Here is an 18,099-nt window from a genome sequence, read left to right as displayed (position 1 = left end):
TCAGTAAATACCTTACCTCACCGGTATGCATATTAAATAGATGTTGGGTTAGCATACCACGTTTATAAAGCTCTCAACTTTTCCTGGGTGTAAATGTATCTTTTTTAATTCTTCAGGTGCAATAGTGCCCCCTGGAAAGGCTCGTGGAGGATCGCCCTACAACCAGTTTGATATAATTCAGGGCGACCCACTGGGTGGCCATGCAGGCCCTGCTGGTGATAGTTGGTTACCTGCCAAATCTCCACCAACAAACAAGATCGGAAGCAAATCCAGCAACGCCAGCTGGCCTCCAGGTATTAGACAAGGGCAGGGGTTATGTCCCAGCTTTAGAGTAGATGTGCTGGCATCTTTCCTCATCATACTTTTTAAATAACCACTCCAACAGAAATACCTTTGTTTGGCCTATCCTCTTTATTGTTCTGTTGTTTTGTTTGGTTTGGGTTTTTTAATCCACGTTAGAACATAAATGTTAAATTTGCAGTAAGAAGTTGCTGGGCTGAATATGAAGTAACTGCTGAATTGCCTGAATAGTCTGTGGGTTTTGTTGGGTGAACTCTTACCTTCTGTAGTTTGACTTCACACTTAAAAAATGTTCATGGGAGTACTGGTTCACAGCAGACACAATAACAGCTCCCTCCTCTTGCGCTGATTCTTCAATTGTGTTGTGTTAGGCTGACACAGGGTGTAAAAATTGTGATTGATGGCATGGAATCAGAAAGCAGAAGAGGTGAAAGCTTTTTTTTTTAATGATGGTGGGAACAGAATTGCCTTGACCTTCCGTATTTTATATAGCATGAACGTTTTTTCTGGCAATTTCCAAGTGCGTGATGTATTGCAGACCGTGAGGGAGTTTTGCCAGCAGTATCGGTATGATATGTGTAAAATCTCTCTGTTCTGCTGTTGTGGTTCACTTTGCTCTGTTTCAGTACTGCTCAGCAATCTTGCGGCTTGAGTGAAGTCTCTTGCTTTTTGGGATTACAGGCAGTAGCACATTCTTTAGGTCCTCTAGAGTTTCACTGGCAGAATTCTATCTTTTTGCTAGAAAACTCAGACATCTGGGAAAAAGAAGTATCTGAACACAGACACACACACACAATTTTCTATATAAAACATTCATTAAGGACCAAGTAGAGTCACAGAATCAGAGAATGGTAGGGGTTGAAAAGGATGGCCAGAGATCCTCTTAGTCCCCTGTTTGCCCTGTTTAAGTACATCTTTGAAGTTGTGTGGACTAATCACCAGTGCTGCTGTTCAGCAAGTGGTGGCTGCTGCAATTATAATTTTTCCTCTGCCTGAAAGACTGCAAATCTTCTGCTGTGGATTCCCTCAAGCACGAAGAGTAAAGGTGCAAGTACCATCTTGCCATGGTCTAGTCGTGAGGTCTTGGGTGGCAGGTTGGACTTGATGATTTTTGAGGTCTCTTCCAACCTTGGTGATACTGTGATCTCTTGGGTAATCCAGGAGCAGAGACTTTGCATCAGAAAGCCTGGGAATCTGTGTGACAAATACAACCACGGGAAACCTACAAAAAGTAGTTAGAGTTTTTTATGTGGGAACCCTTCAGCGTGTAACTCCAGCAAGAAAACTCTGATGAGCTAAGAGAGTTCAAGAATTATCTCAAAAACATCTGTACAACCATAACATAGAATCAGAATGATTTGGATTTTAAGGGACCTTAAAGATCACCTAGTTACAAACAAACCATGGGCAGGGATACCTTCCACTAGACAAGGTAGCTCAAGGCCCCATCCAACCTGGCTTCCTTGAACACTTCTGTGGAAGAGGCATCCACAACTTTCCTAGGCAACCTGTTCTGGTATCTCACCAACCTCACTCTAAAAGAATGTCTTTCTTAATACCTAGTCTGAATTTTCCTTCTTCTATCTTAAAGCCATTACCCTTCATCCTATCACTACAAGCTCTTGATTTAAAAGTCCCATCTCATACCACTGACTGCTCTCTGTAGAAGTATATTATCACTACATTTCTGTTAAGTGTGGAGCTTCTTGAGATGGAGTAATTTCTCATAATGCCAAAAATGCCCCAACTCAAGCATTTTTCCAGGATCTCTTGTAGACTCATCGTTGCTGAACGTGTTTCTTCAGTCATCATTTGTCTGTATAATACTGAGAAACAGTCCTGCTTGGAACGTTAGGAGAGGAATATGAGGATCAGGTCTTCCACGTTTATAGGTTTTGAAGCAGCCACTGGCTCTGACACATTTCTTGGTACCAGAAGGCTGTTAAAGAAGTGAGAAGCCAAATAGCTACTCCTTGCCATTTGTTGGTACTATAGAGCCTCCCTAGTGATGCCTGCAGTCTGAGTTGGTAATAAGTAGAATTATAGCTGTTGCTGACTACTTCACCACTGTGAGGGCATAGGTGGAGTTCACAAAGTGTGAACATAAACCATGACTGGGGTCACCAGTATCATGCCTAATTTATTGTGGGAATGAGTAGCCCATGACAGACTGCAGATGTCTGTAGCAGGTCATGAATTTTGGCATGTGGCTTTTATGCAGTTATTGCTGTATTGCTAGGCCTCTCTCATGAGTCCATAGACTACTGGGACAAGTCCTACTGCCCCATAAACATCAGCCACTGAGGCTGTCTCATAACCTCTCCAGCTTAAGGGTTTTTTAGGAAGAAAAACTTAGCTGAAATCATGACCTACCTTATCGACACCCTTGATAAAAGAGTAAAGACCCAAAATGGTTTTACACTGTAGATCCATTTTCTCTGCAAGTTTGAAGATGAAGCCCACTGTCACTGGAGATAGATTTATTTTTTTCCCCCTTCCTGTTGCTGGAAAATAACAGAAACACATTTACAAGAGAAAACCTCGTGAAATAGGTGTGGTTTTCCTCTGAATGAATACAGTAGTCACTCGGCATTCACCCTGACTGCACCTTTCGCATTTTCCTCCTAAATGCCATCTGCTGCAGACATTCTGCCGTTCAAGAAAGCGGTATTGTTCAGCACAAAGATAAATGAAGTGGTGCCCAGTCAAACTGATATCACAGCTGGAGGTGAGAGCAAGTTTTGCTGCGTTGGTGAGAACTGTATCTTTTGGTTCTGTCACACAGACTTGCATACCTAGGTCATGCTGGACTGTAATTTTCCCTTTTAAGAGTAGTTCAATCACATACTCAAGGCAAACTGACCTGGATGTGTCTGTCATGATTTTCCTAATAATCTTATGCTTGAACATTTGAGGAGGACTTTTCAAGTATTGGTGGAGAAATTACTTCATGTTTTCTTGACTATCTAAAACTAAAAGAGCATGTCTGTAGAGAGAGTGAATGTGCATGTGACCCAAAGGCTGGTTTGTCAGTTTGTCAGTATGCTGAAGTTACATTGATGAGTCAGTGTATTTATATACACTACCCCACCTGATTTTTTTTGAGCCTGGTTTGAATAGTCCTTAACTTTTTGACAAGTGCTTACTGTGCACTTGATTTTCAGTCTCACCAAATCTCAGAAATCTTTACAAAGGCAAGACTTGGACATCATCCTTTCGGGGATTTGGTGGTTGTTTGGGGGGTTTGTTTGCAAACAAGTCCTAATATTCCTGTGTTCATGGACTCTATCTCAGAACAGAGATGGTCTAAGAAAAAGATGCCTCTGCTTGTCAGAGGATTGCAGTCTTTTGGCAGTAGCTGAGCGTATTCTTTCCTTGATACATTTCTGACTGTATGACCAATAAGCAATGGTATCCTCTATTATTTGTTTGGTTACTACAGACAGAGATGTGACTGAGGTTTATGAAACAAGGAATGCTGTGAACAAGAGAAATGCAGAACTGTAATTCTGTGAATCCTGCAGCACCAAAACCATGGTGCAAGTGCTAGACAGTTTCACAATCAAGCAGGCGCTAGCAGATAGAGGGTATTTCTGACATCTTAGATAGAAGGACTATGAGTGCTTTGAGTGTGGGGGCAGTAGCCTACAGATAGTGGCCAGGTTTGTGTTATGTCCCTGAAAGTACTTTCCTGTCAGTGTTAGCAGAATACTGGGTGATATGGGCTGCAGTTCTCACTCAATGGAGTGTCTCTTAGGCATTCTCTGAGATTCTCCTGCCAGGGCATTACAAGAATCTAATACTGCCTTTGCTTTGCCTATTGTTTCAACTGGTTGTATTACCTTTTCTTCTGTACTTGTCTGTGAAGTTCATAGTCTTAACTATGCTTCTTCATTACAAAGGTGATTGATTGACATGAACCCTTCCATGCCAGATTCACCTTAGCTGTTTTTATTCTAGAGAGCACATCCTGAACCCTACTTTCAGCCATGAACTTTTAGTTCTATTCAAATATTCTATTAATTACTTCAAAACTTGAATCTGCAAGGGATGAATCTGCCACTTTGGCATTCTTTTCACACTTAGCTAAACTGTCATGTAGTATCTGAAGCTTCTCTACTTCTTGTTTGGCATTTGTTACTTTCTTATCACTGTTTCCAAAACTGATCACAGCACTTTATTCATTGAACATCTACTCAGTTACTGATCTTTCTTACAGCGACAAGTTGTTGTATTTTCATACTTCATATAACTCATCTTCTTATCTTAAAAATCTGGCATGCCTGGAGCTGTAGTTGAAAGCAAACTAAAGCATGATAAAGATACTCCATCTCATTATGAAGCATGAAGGTTATCAATGAGTATATACATTGCTTTTGCCACAAAGCATCTCACCTTAGCATTACCTCAGTTTTGATAGGTAATGTGTAGAGCTTGTGCGTACCTAAGGTGTGAAGACATTTGACATGTTACAAACTCTTAAGGTCTGTAGCCTTTCCTTGAGAAAGGCTTTTGCATGCACAAAATGTATGCAGGCTGCAGTCTTGCAATGGTATGTTTCTTTAAAAACATACACTGAATTAAGGGTAAAACAAAGCCTTGAGTGAGTGTAGTGAAGCAGAAAGAGTCGACGGAGTATTGTGTGCACTTGTGCCGCTTCCAGTGGTTGATTTTAGCAGTGTTGTAGACTTGTATTCAGATGCTAAAGAAAGTTCCATGGGAGGAAAGGTGAAGTAGATTTTAATTAAGAAAAGTCAGGGTGGTTTTGTGGGGCATGTTTTGTTTGTTGATTTGGGTTGTCTTAGTTTTTTGTTTTCCTTTTTTTCCCCCTGAGGAACAGCTTCGAAGACAATTACTTACTCTCCTAAAAGATCTTAAACAATCACTTCCAGTAAATGACATTTCCCTCTTTGCCTCTAACTCCTTTCTTTCCTTCCCATCCCAGAGTTCCAACCAGGAGTGCCATGGAAAGGTATACAAAACATTGACCCTGAATCTGACCCCTATGTGACCCCTGGAAGTGTGCTGGGGGGGACAGCCACATCTCCCATTGTAGATACTGACCACCAACTTCTGCGGGACACCACCACAGGTAAAAATGGTGAACAATTGGTATCTGATGAATAATTAAATTATTTCATTTTAATTAAATAAGTAAATAATTAAAAGAAGTTATTCAGATACTTGAGACTATTCTGATGTTCCTGTCATATGTTTATTGCATTTGACAGAGAGAAGCTTTATGTGTCTTTGCACTCTGGCTGTATATCCCATGAGAGCTTGGCATTGGTACAAATCATGGCTCTCTTGAGGTTTATCAGTATTAGAGAAACTCTGTGAAATTTGCCTGCTCTTTCTCTCTCATGTTCCCTTTGATAGGGTCTAATTCTTCCCTCAACACCTCGCTGCCTTCACCTGGTGCCTGGCCCTACAGTGCCTCTGACAATTCCTTCACCAACGTTCATAGCACTTCAGGTATGCAGGCTCCAAACCTTACTTGGACTAAGTTTTCCACTTAATTGGTTTCTCATTCTTGTTCTTTTTTGAATATTGAGTCTTCCAGTAATTTCTAAGGAATTTGAAAATTGTGTGGCTGGTCAGATAGTTTTCCTCCTGATGCTAAAGTACTCTGTTTTAATTGCTTCAAAAACTAGACTAAGGTCCTCTGCCCTTCCTCCTGCCCAAACAGACAATTCTTAGTTACAGAAGTTGAAGAAAAGGGTAGCAGTGAGAAACAGATACTAAAGAAAGGGAAAAAATAATACCTGCACAGTCTAGCATGTGTCAGGAGTTTGGGGACTGTCACAGTTTTTTACATGTAAGTGCTCCTGTATGTGTGAATGAAGCAGGTGAGTGCTTTGACTCATTTTAACTCCAGAGTATTGGAGTGCCTTGGAAGTAGCATTTTGCCTCGCTTTTTGTAACATCGATCGTTCCCTGAAACCTAAAGAGACAGAGAGGAGGCTTTTAGGCCCCTAGCTTGTAATGGTTGTCTGTAAATAGCAATTTAGATAGCTGCCTCTTATCCTTGATAAGAACATCTCCAAAGCTTTCTTGTGAAAAATGGTTTCTGTACACATTTCTGAGTGGGATGCTGGAAGTACTTGCTCCAGACAAACTGTTTGAATTTAGAACTTAAAAATGCCAGAGATTTCTCTTGAGACATCATTGTCTTGACATCTACTTCACACTGAAGAATTGTGCTTAAATAGCAGAAGTGATGAACGCAGCCGAGAACTGCGCTTGGCCCAGACTGGTTTTTGCATCTTACTGAAAAAAAGCTGTGTTCATGTTACCTCAGCATCCTCACAAAATGTGTTGAAAATCCTATTTAGACCTCAAGAAAAGCTCTGTTCCTGATGCCAGTTTGTGAGTGACTTTGATTGGAAGCAATATCTGTGTATGCAGCATTCTGATGACATAAAAAGATTGCTTTTTCATAGCCTAGGGAAAGGAGTGGCATGTACCAGCTTCCTGCCCTTGCTTAATTTTTGTCTAGCACATGAAGACCCAAGAGATAAAAAATGTTTGAAGTGTTGTAGTTGGACTAAGGAAACTAGACCACTGGCTGGCACATATAGCATCTTCTGTTCCTCTCATTAAAGTAGACACCAGCATTTGACAGCCAGAAAGTAGGTCATCTGAATTTTAGGGATTTAGAACCCATGGTATCTGTAAAACAAACTGAGCCTAATGAAAACAGGTTTTTAAGCACTTCCTGACACTTTCATATGTTAGTGCTTGAAACCTGCTTGCTATTGACAGTTACTCTGTCATGGGAAATACTGTGATCCAACTGTAAAACGAAACACATTTACTTACTGAAAGCTTTATGGTCTTAATTCCCAAATGGGCTATTATGTGAAACCCTGGCATACTGTAAACCCGAATTTTTACCCTTTGTTTCAAACAAGTAATTTACTATCTTTTGTTAGTAGAGAGAGCTTGATACCTGTATTTGCACACACACACGTTCTCATTAAGATAACTTGTGACACAAGTACCTTTTCCTCCAGACTGCCCTGTCTCTGTTCACTGGTTCTCATTACTGGACAAGGCAAAACAAAATTACGTGAGCAATTTTGACTTTTGGTTTGTTTTTGTTACTGGCTGACAAATGTCCCTTGATGGTAAAAGGTCTAGGAGACTTTACAGTCAGTCTTCCTAAGGAAAACTTGTTAGGAAGAGCTCCCAAATATTCATTACCACCAAGAGTGATGTTCTGGGGAGTGTGCTCATTTTTCTCTTACTGAATTCTAATACATAAGAGTTCTTGAAATGTGTTAGGGATGTCCACTGTTGGTCTTAACTTCTCCTAATAGGCATTTAGATAATGCTTCCTAGTTAAAAAAAAAATAATAATAATAATAATATGCATTGTCAGGAATTTTTAAGAAAAAACAACTACTTTAGTAACACAACTAAATAATCTCCTTTATATGTTACCATTGTGCCAACTCTATATGAAACATATGATTTATAGGAGGGCATCTTTAGGAGGTAGCATTAGCTTAGTGGACCAAGAGTGGCAAATATTCATTTCAGTTCTCTGCAAGTTTTTGGCCTGAAGAAGGCTCAGTTGCATTAAAGATCAGTAGTGTCCAAACTTGTAAAAAGCTCTCAAATGTAGTGTGGACATAAAAGTTGCTGGTTCATCTTACTCGTGATTGAATATACTGCAGCTGATTCCAGGATCATAAATTGTGTGGGGATTTTTCTTTTTGTCAGCTTATATTTTAAAAAAAGCAAAGATAAACTTACATCTAGGTGGCTTTTTTGATAGCTTCAGTTCTGTTGTATGGTTCTGTGCTTTGTGTTTTTCTCCAATGTACATGTGATCAGTTCACGGTAACAGTGCAGTTGAACACTAGTTGAAACTCTTTCTCTAATACTTACAATGTATTTAATCTAATAGCAAAATTCAGTGATTACAAATCAACATGGTCCCCGGATCCCATTGGACACAATCCCACTCATCTCTCCAACAAGATGTGGAAAAACCATATTTCCTCAAGGAACACTACAGGGCTGCCCCGCCCACCTCCTGGCCTGACCAACCCCAAACCATCATCTCCATGGAACAGCACAGCACCGCGGTCGGTCAGGGGTTGGGGGACACAGGACTCAAGGCTTGCCTCTGGTGAGAAGAATCAACTGATAGAACCGTTGATCAGACCTGAGGAGTGTACATTTTACATCACTAATGGTTTGGAGGAAAGAAAATTGCAGTTGTCTAGTAAAAAGGCAGGGGAGAAGTTGCTTCTTGAGATGCAGTTGGGTAATTGGGGTGGGCAGTGGCTGGAGATGGTGTGTGGAATCCAGGGTCTAGCTGCAGGGAGCAAGTGAAGAGGGGCCAAGAACCCTCAGGAAGAAGTACCTACTGCATGGGGATTTTCAAGGCTAGATGCCTTCTGTATAGGGGAAACTTCCTGAAGATAAACTAGTGAAAAATGAATCTTGACATGAAATGCAGGAAGGATGTGGTTTTGTTGTCACGACTAAGCCATCACGTGTTACCGGGGCTGATAGTGCTGAACTTGAGATTGAAGACCTGACTCAAGAAAAATGTGGGCATTTGTATGAAATCTGTCTTCATTGCTCTATATTCTAATTTGCAGCATCTACTTGGAGTGATGGTGGCTCAGTTCGTCCTAGCTACTGGCTGGTTCTTCACAATCTCACTCCACAGGTATTGTCTCCAAGAACTAGTTTGCTTTACTGAGACACAGATTTGTGGATTCTTCCCTTGTTTCTCTTTGGATAGCAACCACATTTGTCAGCACATATAAGATGTGTTCTTACTAAACTGGGCTGGAGTCTGATGGGTTTTTCTATTGTAATTCCTTCAGCTGACTTTACTGTGTTCAGGTTTTGCTACATGATCATCATAACCTTTCTTTACCTAGAGTTAAAAAAAAAAAAAGACTGGAACAGAAAGATTTTTCTTAGAAGTGAGGATATATTGGATGACCATAATGTGGAGTTGTTTATAGCTGTTAAAGCTGTTCTTTGGGATGTTGTCAATAAGAAAGCTGGTGTAACTGCCAGTTTGCACTTTGGTGTTTCCATAGTGAAACCACAGAATGTTTCCAGTGCTCCTGCCAAAACAGTCTAGTTAGATTATTCCTGCAAGTATACTCATAGCTTGCTTCCATTCAGAATGATGTCTGTGGAGATGATGGTTTCAGCAATATCAATCAGTCTGTATTCAAGGTTTGGGAAAAGCCTATATGATTATCAGCAGTGCCCTGTGGTCTAGACAGAGCTTCCTGTTCAGCAGGGTAATTTATCATGCTTCTAATGAAGTCTAAGAAAAAGAGCAACGTGAGAGGAAAACCTAAAGTCTCCTTCTAATCACTGACACTGGCAAATTCTGCTCCTTTTGTAGAAAAAAATTCTCTTATTGATGTGAAGGAAAAAGGAATAGCGTGAAGAAGAGGTGCAGTCTCCCTTCTGCAGAGTAGTTTATTACTGTTTTAGGAATCATTTAGCGGCAGATGACTGTATTTTGGAGGCATTTAAGTTAATAGAAAAGAGAGAGACACAAATTATAGTTGTTCCATAGGAAAGCTTCTGTTCATTGGGAGTCAGTACACTAGAGAGGGAAGCATGAAGGTTTGGACTCAAGGACAGGATCTTCGTTTCAAGTTTCTCCATTTTAACTTTGTCTGTCTTTGTACCCACACACAACTTCCTTTCCTTTCATATGAGGTTCGATTATACGAAAGAGGGGAAAGGGAGAAGGAAGAAGTAGCACTTCCTTAAGTATCTGCACATATGGATCCCATCCGTGTGTGCCATGCTCCTGTGGCATACCAGGAATGGAATCTGTGCAGAACACCTTGGAGAACAGCAGTTACTGAAGGTAAGTAACAAGCTGTAACTGCTGCCAAAGGAATGTAGGCAACAACTGCTGTGAAAACCTTAGTTCAGGAGCATTGCTGGCTTTGGCAGAACGATCGCTGCTGGTTTCTGTGACTGCTTCATAAACCACAAAGACAAAAAAAGCACCAAAGTGAAATTTTCAAACCCCCTCGTTGCAGAGGTGGTATTTCCAGGTTTGCAAAGAACTTGTAAATACTGGGTGATTTACATTCTACTGAAATTGGAGTGCTGGAGACTTATGGCATTCTCGTTCCTTTGGTGTTTATTCTGATGGCTGAGGATGAGGAGAAGTACACGTTATATACAGTTACTGGAACACCTAGGGATAGTGACAGTGTAAGAAACTCATTGAAAACTGGGCCCAAGCTACAAGTGAGCAGGAAAATAATTCAGATTACTCAATAAAGCAAAGTCATCGTACTTGAGAAGTCAAAACATGCTGATTCTGGTTTGAAAGCTAAATCATCTTTGCTTACTCCTCAGTGCTTTCAGCTGCTCTCCTTTATGAAAGCCAACTGTCTTTTAATAACCAAGATGAAGTCAGGATTGAAGTACCCTCAGAGAAACAGTTACAAACTTCTTTTATCTTGGCTGTTCCTCTTCAGATTGATGGGTCAACCTTGAGGACGATCTGCATGCAGCATGGCCCACTGCTGACATTCCATCTGAACCTGACCCAGGGCACCGCTCTTATCCGATACAACACCAAACAGGAGGCGGCCAAGGCCCAGACTGCACTGCACATGTAAGCAGTTCCCTTGTCTGTTCCTTGTTACTGTGTTACTCTGTGTGGTGCTATGCTTTCAAAACTCATTTCAGTTATCATGGTTGGAAGGGAATCTTTCATTCATCAGCAGAAGAGAAGCAAAGATGCGTTCTATCTGTGTTATTTTAATTGCTGGCACAAACTGACACACACAGAACTAAGAAGATATAAATAGGGTGGAATTGTGACCAGTATGTTCCTTACTGTACAAATTGGAGCACTTTATAAAAGCTTGCAAATTGTAGCAGATAAAGATCATTCTTATGTGTGTAATGCAGATGTGTAGGAATCTGCTATAGTTTTGAGATACACCTGAAATAACTTACTTAGAAAGCTGCAGATCTTAGATTTCCTGTTCTTAAGCTTTTTGGAACCGACTGTAATTCTGGTATGTTTTGAAAATATGAGACGTTTTGAGACAAAAATCTTTGGGCAGTGTAAGGGAGTGAAAACTTTTAAACTATGCTAAAGTTACCCTGAATTTCTCAGGCTTTTAACCTATTCTCCTGCTGTTATGTTTGTGAGTTGGCATATACGCATTTACCATTTTATTTACACTGTGTAGGCACTTTTATTGCTCTTGGTATTGATGATCAGGACCTTAGTTTAAATCTAGAAAGGTTTTTGTTGCAGGCATAACAACTGAATGTTGTGGTAGGGGTGTTAGTTATTTAGTTTGGAGGGGTTTTCCTCCCGTTATAAACTGGAAGCTCTTGTACTGTGATTCAGTTTCGCTGTCAGCCACCTGGTTTCCCATGTTTAGTCCGTTGTGACAGTCTATCTCCTCTGAGTTGGGCACCTAATAGTGTTGGTTTTGCCTTACAAATCCCTTACATTCTGGCGCTCATAATTGTATTTTCTTCCATTCATCTTGTGTTTTAGGTGTGTGTTGGGAAACACTACCATCCTGGCTGAGTTTGCCACAGACGAAGAGGTTAGTCGCTTTCTGGCACAAGCTCAGCCCCCTACACCTGCAGCAACTCCAAGTGCACCCACAGCAGGCTGGCAATCCCTGGAGACAGGACAGAACCAGACAGATCCAGTTGGACCTGCATTGAATCTCTTTGGTGGGTCAACAGGGCTTGGGCAGTGGAGCAGTGGTGGCGGCGGCAGCAGTGGGGGTGATCTCACTGGCGCTTCATTGTGGGGGCCTCCAAACTATTCTTCGAGCTTGTGGGGGGTCCCGAGCGTAGAGGATCCACACAGAATGGGCAGCCCTGCTCCCTTACTACCTGGAGACCTTCTGGGAGGAGGGTCGGATTCAATCTGAACTTAGAACTTTCAACTCTGACCTCGTGACCTTTTTTGGAACAGCAGCAGCACTAACTTGACCTTCTCGTTTTTTTCAACTTGCAATAAATACATTTATAAAAGGAAAAAAAAAAAAAAAAAGAAAAAAAAAGGAAAGAAAAAAGAGAGAGGAGAAAAAAAAAAAGGTGGGTCATTGACAGACTGTCTGAGCACATAGTTGCCTCCCTTATATAACTTCAGTTTTTTTTTTTTCGTTTGGAATATGAATCCAAAAAAAAAAAAAAAAAAAGAGAACATATCACTCTTGAAATACTTGAATCATGAACGCCAACCTAGAAAGACAATGTGAAGCAAGTACACATACCATTTAAATTTAAACACAAAAGAAAAGGAAAAAAAAAAAAAACCACACACACACACAAAAAAAAAAACCACAAAAAAAAATTAGTTTCTAGTTTTTCACTTTTTCATGTTATACAGAAGTTGTTGCTAAGAAACATATATACTGAAAAAATAGCTTTTTAACTTTGTTTGCACTGGGTGTGTTTCCGTCCTTAGGTCTACCATGTTGGGTTGGAGGAGGGGAGGGGTTCAAACGAAAAAGGGTTGGGGGAGGGGGGCCGGGGGCGGGGGGGAGGGAGGGGGGGAGGGGAAGACTTGACGGAGCCTCACTTTAAACAAAAAAAAAAAGGAAAAAGGAAAAAAAAAAATTAAAAATTACAAAAGCCACCAAAAAAAAAAAAAAAAGGAAAAAAATTTACAAACAAAACCAACAAAAAAAAAAAACCACCAACACTTTGTGATCGGCTGGTTGATAAGTACCAGTGTGTTCTGGCACATGTAACTGCCCACGTGTGCTTGTTTCTGTGTGAGTGCGTGTGCACATGTTCCTGTGTGTGCATTTTTTTTTCCTCTCTATATATAATCTTGAAACGCTGCAGTGCTGACGGTCTACGGGCTGGCCGGCCCTCTGCCTGTCTTGACTCTGAAAACAAGAGAGGCGTGACGGAGTCCCTGTGGCTGAAGCAGAATCCAGTTGGGCTGGGTTATAATTTGTCCGTAGATCTTTTTTAAATTGATTTTTAGCAGGGTGCTATCTCAAGTCTGCAGATCATACTGAGTGGGTAGTTGCTTCCTAGCCCTTGTTCTAACTCTGTGGTAGAGCAGAACACTGCCATATCCAAAGGATTTGGTGAGGAGGGAGCCAATGTTGTCTTTTGAGTAGCAGTGTATTTATTTATTTATGTCTGCATGTGGGGTTTTTGTATCGAGTGAACCCTAGAATGTTTGTTATATAATGCAAGCCATTTTTTTTTTCTTCCAACAAGGGGAAAAGAGGAGGGAAGAGGACATTGCCATTTTTTGTACGCCTGAGACAGCCGTTCTTATCCAGTCTCTCGCAAGCTTCAGTACCTTTCAAACAAATGTTTCTTTTCACCCCTAGCATAAATAGGCACCCTTATTCATTCTAGAGGAATCCATCAAAAGCTTGAAAGTCCAGCCCAACCAAATTAGCCTTGTAATTGATTTACTGCTTGTATTAAAACTGACAAAAACTACGTGGCGTCAGCAAATCGCTGGCCGGCCTGCCTCATCTCCTGAAAGCACACGCAGCTAACTCCTTTCCGCGTCCTTCATGGTGAGCGTTACCTGTGCCAGGCCTTGGTGTATTACAGCACCAGACCATCACTGACAGAAACGTTTACTTACGAATGTTCTTAAAACCAGTGTGTACTTCAAACGTTTCCTTTTGTTTCTCTGTGTTGTGTTTTCTCCTGTGTACGTGGTTTTGCTTAGGGAGGTATATAACTAGCAAAGACTTTTTTTTTAAAAGAGGAAAAAAAAAAAAAAGTATTGCACCTTTTTGTTTTTTTTGTTTTTACTTTTTTCTGTACTGTTGCTTTTTAATTTCTGTATTTAAGGAAAGGTTTGGGGTGTTTTTTAGCATCAGTGTAGTAGTACTCTGGGCAGGATAGGGGTGACCTATAATCCACAGTGATAGCCAGTGTGTGCATGCATGTGTGTGCTGGGAACAAAACGTTAAAAGACCTGGTTTTGTGGAAAGACTTGTAGCAGACTTGAAGGAACATCTCTTGACACAGTGGGAAGTCTTTCAGGGGGGTGGGACTGGGAGAAGAGGGAAGAGAGATGCTGGTACGTTTTCCATAAGTGCTAGGACTTCCATGTGGTTGTGTCTAGCTGCTATACTGTCTAACGAAGTGCCGACATTCTGTACCAGCACTTATCTGTCCATTCCAGCCCTCAGCAGAAGCAGTGCTCAGGCTTTACTACCTGGGGGGAGGGATAGGGAAATCTCTTTCTTCAGCATTTTCATTGAAGGATGTGACAATGTCTAATGCATTTAGCTCTACGCAGGGGTTGGGTGGGGAGAAGTAAAAGCAGATTCAAGTAATGTAGGGGTATGTGTGAGTGTGCATGTGTGTGTGTGTGTGCCTGTGTGCTGGGGGTGGGAGGGAAGGGCTAGGGTGTTGCGTGGCTTTTTAATTCACCCTTTCTATGTAAACCCAGTGTCATAAGGAAGACTGAGGGAAATGCTGCATATACACATGCCTGTAGATTTGTATGCAAAGTGTTAAGTGACAAAAAGTACGAGTAGGTTTGTATTTGTTCAGTAAACTGGAGTGTGCAGCATACTCTGGCCCCTTCTGAATATACTTTTCTATCATGTCTCCTTCTCCATAAATCCCACCATGCACAAAGAAAAACTCTCTTTTCCAGCTCCTGCTAGCTAGTGCCCCTCGCCTGCACACATCCACCAGCTTTTGTTTCTGCTAGAGTCTGCTCAAAGACCAGCCGCACTCAGACACACAGAGCAGGTACTTTAAAGTCCTGTGCCAGCAGTACTTCCTAATGAAGCACCTTTGGCCTGAGGAAGCCAGTATGCATTCTGTCACATGATTTGCTATATACATGCTGGTTCATTGCTGTGTCCCACCTTCACTTCTCTCTCCCAACCTGCCCTAAGGTCCCTTTTCCTGCACTTTGGGCTATTTGAGTTCATTGCGATACTACGGTGAAAGCCGGGTGCTAGAGCCCCTCTTGTTTACAAGACGTAATGAGGGATTTGAAATATTTAAAAAAAAGAAAAGCTAAATTGTTCTTCCATTGTAAGTTTAAAGGGAAAAAAAAAAATAAAATTAAAGCATACAAAAAAAGGAAAAAAAAAAAAGGAAAAAAAAATAAAAAAGAAGGAAAAAAAAAAAAAAAAGACCAAAAAGTGCATATATATATTTTAGATGAAGACTAACTCTGGGAGCATTTAACAGTGTTTTTGTTTTTATTTTAACCTTTTGTTTTCCTGCTTTAAATTTGCAAGCGTTCTCAGGAATTCTAGGGTAGGAAGCCAGTTTTTTGAAGATGGTTTATTTAACCTTATCCTAGATAGATGGCTGTTTCTCGTCGATAAAACTTTTACAGGTTCCTGAATCTTCAAAATGTTTGAAAAGTTTTTACTTTAAAAGAAAAATGCTTAAAAAAAAAAATTTTAAAAGGAAAAAAAAAAGAGAAAAAAAAAAAAGTTCTCCAAATGTTACTGTCAAGTGAGGGATCAAGAATTTTAAAGGCATACAATTAAAATACATTAAGAAAACTTATCAGCAACAGAAATTCGTTGTAATCTTAAACAAGTTGTGGGAGAAGAAGGATTATCATTTATAGTGCTTTGTTACTCATGCAGACGTGTGCAGTTGCATAGAAGTGTGTGAATGGAAATCTATCACTTTGTTCCCTCTGGATTGCAACAAAAATACTCTTCCAAGCACCTTTTAAAAAGCAAAATGAAACTAAGCCTAGTTAAATGCAGTATAGTTCAACTGAAAGAGTCCTCAGTCAGGAGGGCTAACAGGAAATACATGATGGTGCTTCTTTGAATCACTTTTAAGTAGTGCTAAAGGAAACCAGTGCTGACAATACCCAATAATGAAGTAGTTTTGTTGTCCTGCCTTTTTCAGTAACGTAAAAAAAACAAGGAGAGAATGTGGGAAAGCTCCAGTAAAATGTACATCAGAAATCAGCATCCCTGTTTTCAGCTATTTGGTCAGGTTATTCCCCACTTGGAAATTTGCTGCTTGCTTTTTTTCCATCCACCGCACCTCCCAGTCTTTCTGTTCTATTTTATAAGAGGGAAGTTACCTGTTAAACTCTTCTGTTCACCCTATTGCTGCTGGCTGTCAGGGCTTATAGTCTTGATCTTGAGTTCAGTGTTGGGATCTCCTAGCTGTAAGGGTCAGGGGCCTATTCTGCCTGGAACGGCTAGGCTCAAACCACAAAAAACCGCGCTAGTGCCTTTTTACATGCACCCACATGCCCTACTGTAGGGGAAGGGAGGGAAGAGGAGGCAAAGTCAGGCAGTATAGCCACTTTGTGGAAATAGTTGTACCTATTCTTGAGGAAGAAGAGCTTGCTGCGTAAGCATGTTGTGCAATGAGCTACGTAACAGTAGTTGAGATAACTTTTCATTATGAAAAAGAGACTCAGATGCCAAAATCCTGTCCTTTTCACATCCGCTGCCCGTGTTTTCATGTCGTGCTGCGTGTACATCTGATGCGTGTATACGTGTGGATATGTTCATCAATAATAATAAGCTTTTAAAGGACAAATGAATCCTGTCATGAGCCAGTAGGAAGGATTACTTTAGGGAGTTTGGGTTTGGGTGTTTTTTTGGTTTTTTTTAACTTTCTTGTTTTATTTTATGGAGAGAATTTTGAGTGCTTTGCCAGAGGCCGTGTGTTTCATCAAACCCACAGTGTCCTAAATGAGAGGAAATTGTAGCATTCAGTTAAAAAGAGCCCAGGATCTTGACAGTAACTTGAAGTGGGTTGTGACTTCGGAAGGTTTGGCAGTTTGGAGCATCATCAGTCTGCTGGGTCCAAACCTATTGCAGTACAACAGTGTGCTCCTCTTTTCTCTAAACAGGCAGGCCTGCAAACCTTAGTGACTGTCTCTTCAGTGGTAGTTTCCTAAATTGTTAAAGAAACATTAAGTTCTTTTCCCACTACAGTTGACAGTTCTGTTCCTTTCCGAATTACATGCAGCTAGCCATGTTGCTAGTATGGCTTAGTCATGGCACTCCTACCCATTGTGAGTGATTCTGAGCATTGTGCTAAGCAGACTCATCTTCTGGGGGCAATGTTGTTGTAAATACTCTGCTACCACGTGAGCACCTAGCAGCAGAAAGTCAGCAGGAGTCAATCAATGTTAAGGTATTTCTGAGCTTTTGCCAAGCTGTTCAGGGAGGGAATTGGTAACAGTATCTTGTTTAAACATGCTGACAAGTGGGGGGAAACGAAGCTGGGGAAAGCACAGCCTGGGACAGAATAGGATAAAAATCAAACATAACATCTTTCATTGAGAAACACTTTTCACTATCTCAAGTGACAGAACCCTTTTTATCACTTTGTTGTTGATTTTTGGTTCTCCAGGTTATACAGTTGAAACATTCACAGACCTTACAGGTGGTTTCAACTTCCCATGTTTTTTTTTTTTCTGGTTTTGACCCTTTCAATGCTTAATTTGTAAAAATGAGATAAAAGCAGTCTTCTAAGTGAGTATCCATTTGTTACCAGCCACTTTGCTTACCCCCCACCCTGCAGTCTGGACACACATTGAGTTTTCTGGTGGGTTTGATAATTCTTTGCTACATTTGAGTATTTCATTCTACCAGTGACAGCAAAGTCTAGCAAGCAAAAAAGATAGATTAAAAATGATGGGGTACAGCTCAGAAACATGTGTTGACGCCTCTGATACTTCCTTTGGAAAGCAGTTGTAGTACCATGTACTTTAGAAGACTTGCCATCTTTTCCCAGTGTTTTTATGCTTGTGCCTGGGCTCCTGCCTAGCAGTCTTGGTTTGGGTTTTTCTTCCAAGAAATAATAATT

At 40.8% G+C, this 18,099-nt stretch overlaps 1 protein-coding gene across 11 annotated transcripts in view; it reads left to right on the top strand.

Annotated features, from left to right (window-relative positions):
• The window catches only part of TNRC6B (trinucleotide repeat containing adaptor 6B), a 122,411-nt gene extending 110,064 nt beyond the window's left edge, over positions 1 to 12,347 (top strand). For all 11 annotated transcript variants that reach the window (XM_054167661.1, XM_054167664.1, XM_054167659.1 and 8 more), the window contains 7 exons: positions 117 to 293; positions 5,246 to 5,392; positions 5,680 to 5,775; positions 8,216 to 8,440; positions 8,919 to 8,989; positions 10,791 to 10,930; positions 11,834 to 12,347. In XM_054167661.1, the coding sequence (XP_054023636.1) occupies positions 117 to 293; positions 5,246 to 5,392; positions 5,680 to 5,775; positions 8,216 to 8,440; positions 8,919 to 8,989; positions 10,791 to 10,930; positions 11,834 to 12,221 (1,244 nt within the window). In that variant the 3' untranslated portion in view covers positions 12,222 to 12,347. The remainder of the gene's footprint in view (positions 1 to 116; positions 294 to 5,245; positions 5,393 to 5,679; positions 5,776 to 8,215; positions 8,441 to 8,918; positions 8,990 to 10,790; positions 10,931 to 11,833) is intronic.
• Positions 12,348 to 18,099: the final 5,752 nt, after the last annotated feature.

The sequence above is a fragment of the Dryobates pubescens genome, chromosome 15 (genome assembly GCF_014839835.1).
Source record: "Dryobates pubescens isolate bDryPub1 chromosome 15, bDryPub1.pri, whole genome shotgun sequence".
NCBI lineage: Eukaryota > Metazoa > Chordata > Aves > Piciformes > Picidae > Dryobates > Dryobates pubescens.
The sequence above is the reverse complement of the archived record's forward strand: the minus strand, read 5'-3'. Positions and strand labels throughout refer to the sequence as shown.